The following is a 6,257-nucleotide window of genomic DNA, read 5'->3' on the forward strand; positions in this document are numbered from 1 at the left end:
ATAAAACCGACACATGATTATGCGAGTGCTAATTGATATCAGTCTTGTGTTTTGTGCAGAATTCTATGCAAGTCTTCTTTATTTTTTCTAGGGCTAATCCATTTAATATAGATAAACAGAATCTAGCTATGAGTCCAATGGAGTGGACCAATTTTTCTGTTGACTTTCTTTCAATGTTATCCTCCATGAAACACAGCTCAATGAGCTCAGCAACTTCAAGGTGGATGAAAATGTGACCACTTGATAGCACTGCGTCATGAATTCTGAAGGAAAGCAACAGGCAAGGATTCCAGGACTCCCCAGTTGCCCATCTCTTGATATAAGAAATCCTTTGTGTCCATTTGCATATCAAGAGAATCCATGGACTGAGAAGGATCGTCACAATATTGAAATTCCTCGTGCATGCTCGAAGAGAAGTCCCCAAGAGTGTTGTTCTCTATAGTTGGTCCATTGTAGAAGACCCCACAGTTTTCATTAGGATTTGAAAGTAACTGAGCCACTCTAAGGGCTTCCAAGCTGCATATGTTATTTGAGTCTTGTGGGTAGGGGAATTGTGTGTGGTCACTGAAATTATATTGACGAGTGTTTGGGGTGTTGCTATTGACTAAGCTTTGGGCCACTTGTGTCTTGAGACTCACTAGTTGTGCTTGTAAATTTGCAACCTACAACATGAGAAAAACACAACTTGTTAGTCATGGACCAAAGATAGAGACAATAAATGATACTTGGAGACCATAGTAAATTAGCAATTTTCTTATGAATTAGCTAAGGTGAAACTTTCATCTTCGAGAACTGAGTTTGAAGTCTAGTAAAAAGAAATTCATCAATGGCAGATGTAGGAAACTCATAAACCTGTTGTTGTAAAGTAAAGATGTGAGCAACACAGCCATAGATGGGATCCTGGAGCCGAGCTTGAGCTTCGTAGGATATAGTAACGGCTGCCTCGGCGCGATCAGACACCGGAATATGCATGAGGAGCTTAGAGGCATTGCTAGCACCAAACACCTTGTGGATGGCTGCAAAATGTGTGGAACCTTGCTCATGGCAAAAGTATGGGGCAAAAACACATCCCTTGACACACTTCCTTCTCAGGAACTTGCAAGCTCCGCAGGGAGATCCAAAGCTTGTCATCTTGGCCTTTGTGACTTGTTGAAGCTTAGGTTGATGAGGGGGGGAACCACCTTGTTTATAAACACTAGAATGTGAGGGGTATGGTTCATATTGTAGTGAATTGTTAATTTAGGTTGGTCGCCTTAGTGGGCTACAGATTTCATTTTTTTCTAGGCGAGCCCCCCCTTCAGACCTTATATATTTTATAAACTTACTTGTGGGATTCCATTCAAAGCGCCTTAAACGACAAAAGAGCTAACATATACCACCCCAATCCCATTTGCTTTATTATAATATATATTTCTTTCTTTTATTTCGTGTTATTGATGCTTTGGTTTCTATGATAACTACGGCTACATTTGAAGGTGCATGTTCATCCTAATTTGACATGAAAGCAATAAAAGTTATCACAGGTAGGGGAGATTCCATTGAGGAATGAAACAAAAGGCAGTGACAACTCTATCTCTCTCCAAAAGACAAATAGAGGAAACGATCTGTGTGTGTGCAAGCGCTCTATCTTTCTGTCCTCAAAAGCAGGAAAGAATAAATAACAAGTTACAATACCACCAATGAAAGAGAACAAAATAAAATCGGTTACGTGTGAAGCGTGCATTCTTATCTATGTGCGTGTGTATTTGTGTCTACACACGCACACTCAGGCATGCATGTAGGGCTGGTAAACGATGCAAGCAAACCAAACTGAGGGTTTTCAATGTTGGCTAATTCTTACGGTGAGTTTTAAAGACAAAATATTAGACTCTCAATCTCACATAAAAAGAGGATCAATAGAGAAACACTCGAAAATATTAATCTATTAAATAAAACTTTTTACTCATCCTGAAAATACATAGCTCATATCTTGATGCTCTATCTACACACCTCTCATGCACAAATAACTTTTGACCTCCCATTCATGAGGCTCATCTTTAAGTACGATTTTTCATCTTAACGACCACTAAGGATATGCACCACTATAACTACTGCTTGCATGCCTTAACTCACGCTCATGACTCTTATAACTTTTGTTTTTGTATAGGCAAGTTGGGGTTAGGCAGACTCTTACTAGATAACTCTTAAGCCCCATGTGTTAGAGGGATTCAAACCTGGGCCTTCAGGACCCCTCTTACCACATGGAATACCACCTCGGTGTCTACTCATATAACTTTCCTCTAAACTTTTTGCATGCCTTCTCAATGGCTCTATACTTCACACATGTCCCACTATATCCATTACATAACTTGAGAGTTAATGAATAACCTACATAATAAACTCATGTTAACACTTTTTCATGCTCATGTTGCTCATATATATTACATTATCCAAATGCCAACTTTGCTCATGAAATCTCTACACAACACTTGAATTTGACTCACAACCAAAAATGGGTTTACAGTTCCAACAAAGTTAAGCCATGCTTGAGCTCATGTCAAGCTTGAGTTAAACGAGACAAGCTCGAACTGTCTCATTTGCTATTTTTTTAGAAGCTGAAAATAATAAAATTTGAGATCTAAACCTATTGAACCATGCTTTGACTGGGTCATTTAAAAAATAAATACATTGTTTCATAGTGATAAAGAATAAAACTCTAAGCTTCAACCATTTATATTCTATGATATAAAGCACATATAAAAATATTTTGATACTAGTTAGCAAGCTTACACGAGCCAAGTCAACCTGAGCACCCATTGTTTTTTTTCAGACCCCACCAGTTATTATTCAATTGTACCACTGGGTTTTGAACCTGAGGGAAGACGTGCACTTACAGCTCCTTCCAACCACGCGAAGCCCCACCCATTGTTTGTATTAAGCTTGTCGAGCATATTTCACGAGTTTGAACGAGTTTTTTACAAGCCAAACATAAACCGAACCATGAACATCTCGTATAATTTTTCATCCCTACATGCGTGAACGGAGAGAGAGAGAGCGAGAGAGAGCGAGAGAGTTCTGCTGCTTTTGTATTCTTGTGATTATGTGGGTGATTCTGGTCAGACTGTCGAGTGACTGGGCATAATTATCATCCGGCATTTATTATTATATATATTCATTTATAGCATTCAGTCACTTCGCTGTGTCACGCTTATGGCACATCATGTTGGCCCTGTCCTAGGACCACTTAACATTAACACCCATCTCTACCAAATGATTTTAATAATAATTGAACAAGCACATCTATATACCAAATTTCATTTTTTGATAATTTCCAATAGCAGCCACCAGTGGACCAACTACAGACCAATACTTCTGTTTATTTCTCTCGGTGCTGATCAAGAGGGTTGTGATGTGCATTGGCTGGATCCCAATGGCTATATTCTCCAATATTGGTTCTCAATACAAGTTGGCCACTAGTTTAGACTACAAGCCATTCATCATGGAGACAAGGAGGCAAGCATGGCTCATCTCAAATTGTTAAATTGCTTATTTCTTTTTCTTTGAAAGAAAATGATGAGGAAGCTCAACTAATGAGAGAGCCTTTCAACCCACTTACACCCTCGTAATCATTTGATATTCATTCCTTAATGCTTTCATTAGAATTTAAGCTCTCCTAGCACACTTTTTCTTCAATTAAACATGACAATCTCTTTCTTAGAGTTAACCATGCTTTTGAAAAGCTGGAGGGTCAAAGAGGAAATTCGTTGGAAGCAAAGGTCTAAGGTAAAATGGCTTGCGGCTGGTGATGGCAACACTAAATTTTGTCACTTATATGCTTTCCATCGTCATAAGAGGAAGGTCGTTCCTTCTATCTCCATTGGGGGTGCTCCCTATCTCAATCAGCACATTAATCCGACAGTCTCGCTATATTTTAAGGCTTTATATTCTGCTTCGTTAACTGCAGAGGGTGTCTTTGGTAATGTCATAGTTGAGTCAATTCAGCATGAGCAAGCCAAATCTATACAAAGAAGGTTCTCTAAAGATGAGATTTTTAAGGCCATTAAGGATCTGTCGGGTTGGAAAGCGCCCAACATTGACGGGTTTCATGTCAACTTTTTAGAATCTTTTGGGACTGTGTTAAATCGGACGTGATGAGCATGTTTGATGAGTTCTATAGTAACTCCAGACTGCCTTATCATTTTCAAGTAGCTATTATTTCATTCATTCCGAAAGATGATGAGGCTACTGATATTTCTCGGTTCCACCCGATCTCGGTTATGAGTGCTCTCTATCGAATGTTTGCCAAGGTTTTGGCGAATAGGCTGAAATCGGTGGCTCACCAATTTTTTTCACTCTTAGTTTACCTTCATCCGTAATAAGAGAGTCCAACACTCGTTCATCATGGCGTCTGAGGTTGTTCATTCCTTGCAGCATAGCGGTCAACCTTATTTTGTCCTTAAATTAGATTTTCATGAAGCTTTTAATTTCATGCATTGGCCCTTCTTATTTGAAAGGTTATCAAATTTCGGTATTGGTCGTCATTTTTCTGGTTAGGTGAGGGAGCTAGTCTCAAATGCCCAAGCCATGTTAAATATCAATGGTGTTAGAGGAGACTACTTCAAGCTGGGGCGGGGTCTGCGACAAGGGTGCCCCCTCTCACCTTTGTTGTTCAATGCGATTGTTGAGGGTCTTGCTTAAGCAGGCCGCGGTATCGCGTTTCATTGATCCTTTGCAGGTTTCAGACTTCCCTGGTCATATTCTTACTTATGCTGATGATATGCTTATTTTTTGTCGTATAAATGTTCAACAAATGCTTAGGTTTCGAGCTTATCATTCAGTTCTTCCTCTCTCTATTCGAGCTTTCTCTAAATGAGAACAAATGCTTTCTTACCATGTTCAATGTTCAGTCCAATATGCTTGCAGTTGAGAGGAGGATTTTTAATTACACTATTTTAAACATGCCTATAATATACCTGGGCTTGCCGTTACAAGTGATGCACCTCTCTTCTGCTGCATGGGCTCCGATGCTTCAAAAAGTGAAGCGCAAATTACTATCGTGGCAGTCGTCTTATCTCTCCATCGCTGACTGTCTAACTTTAGTCAGACATGTTCTTTCCACTATTCTAGAATTTTTCACATCTATGTTTGTGATGCCTACGGGAGTAGAGAAACAACTGACACACTTGCTGGCAGGTTTTCTATGGTCTGGGTGTCAACTCAAGGGTAAGCGTCACTTGATTGGTTGACGTTTGATGGTCTTACTTCGACGTATGACTGGTTTAGGCATTCCTGTGCCCAGACTGCGAAGCATTGTTCTTGTCGCCAAGTAATGTTGGTTGGCCCACCAACCGGATAACCCTTGTGCTCGTTTGCTTCTTACTAAATATGGGGCTCCTGCTCTTATCCAGGTTCGTTTGGGAACCCGAGGTTTGACGTTCTCGCACTTGCGTAAATCGTGGTTGAGGGCTTTAGCCTTCTTCAGAGACCATTTTGAGGACTCCAGAAATTCTGGTCAGTGGTTGCAATGAGCACTGACGTCAAGCAGGGAGTTTCTCACCTCCAAAGTCTATAAATCGTTGCTCTCCCCGGGGGCTGATTGATTGCCTGAGAATGTGCTTTGGGCGAAAGGCCCTTCTACCCATTCTTGGGTCCTGACTTGGTTAATTTTGCACGATAGGATTCAGACCCACAATAATTCAAAGAAGTGGGGCATTCAGCTCCCAAGTTGGTGCGTGCATTGTCAAGCTGCGAAAGAATCTATGTTTCACTTGTTCTGGTCTTGCCCAATATTTGTGGAACTCTTTAGCAAAACCTGGAGGCATCTGAAAGTGTTTGTTAAGGAGAAGTTCTTTGCGCTCGGTCTGATCTTGGACCCGATTTGTATTAGGCGTAGCACGAGGTGGAGGTTGATCTGGTGGACGTGGTTGCTTACCTCTTGGTGGTTTGTTTGGATGGCGCGAAATGATGCTTATTTTCGTCAAATTTCGATTAACATTCATAACCTGGTGCATAAAATCTTGATAGGTGTTTATGCGATCCTGCGTATGCATCTTAGTGATCTTCCGCTCCCTCCTGCTGACGCTCCCCCTCTTTTGTTGTCCTCTGGGCCAGCGGCTCCTGCGTGAGCCCGTTTTGTCTGTCTGATGTTCTTTTTCTCTTCTGCTTTCTTTTATTTGTTTTGGCTTTTGCTCTTGTTCAGTTCATGGGTTTAACATTTTGTTGATCTTCATGAGTGGTGGTAATGTTGAATCTCTCTCTCTCTCTCTCTCTCTCTATAT

General features: G+C 40.7%; 1 protein-coding gene across 1 annotated transcript; it reads right to left on the bottom strand.

Moving 5' to 3' along the window:
* Window positions 1-254: 254 nt before the first annotated feature.
* On the bottom strand, window positions 255-1,131 carry LOC149822336 (LOB domain-containing protein 29-like). The gene is made up of 2 exons (XM_089980262.1): window positions 853-1,131; window positions 255-662 (listed from the first exon to the last, which is right to left on the bottom strand). The coding sequence occupies exons 1-2, from the start codon at window positions 1,129-1,131 to the stop codon at window positions 255-257; spliced, it is 687 nt and encodes a 228-aa protein (XP_089836388.1).
* Window positions 1,132-6,257: the final 5,126 nt, after the last annotated feature.

The sequence above is a fragment of the Nuphar pumila genome, chromosome 11, assembly GCF_984573655.1.
Source record: "Nuphar pumila chromosome 11, dmNupPumi1.hap1.1, whole genome shotgun sequence".
Classification (NCBI taxonomy): domain Eukaryota; kingdom Viridiplantae; phylum Streptophyta; class Magnoliopsida; order Nymphaeales; family Nymphaeaceae; genus Nuphar; species Nuphar pumila.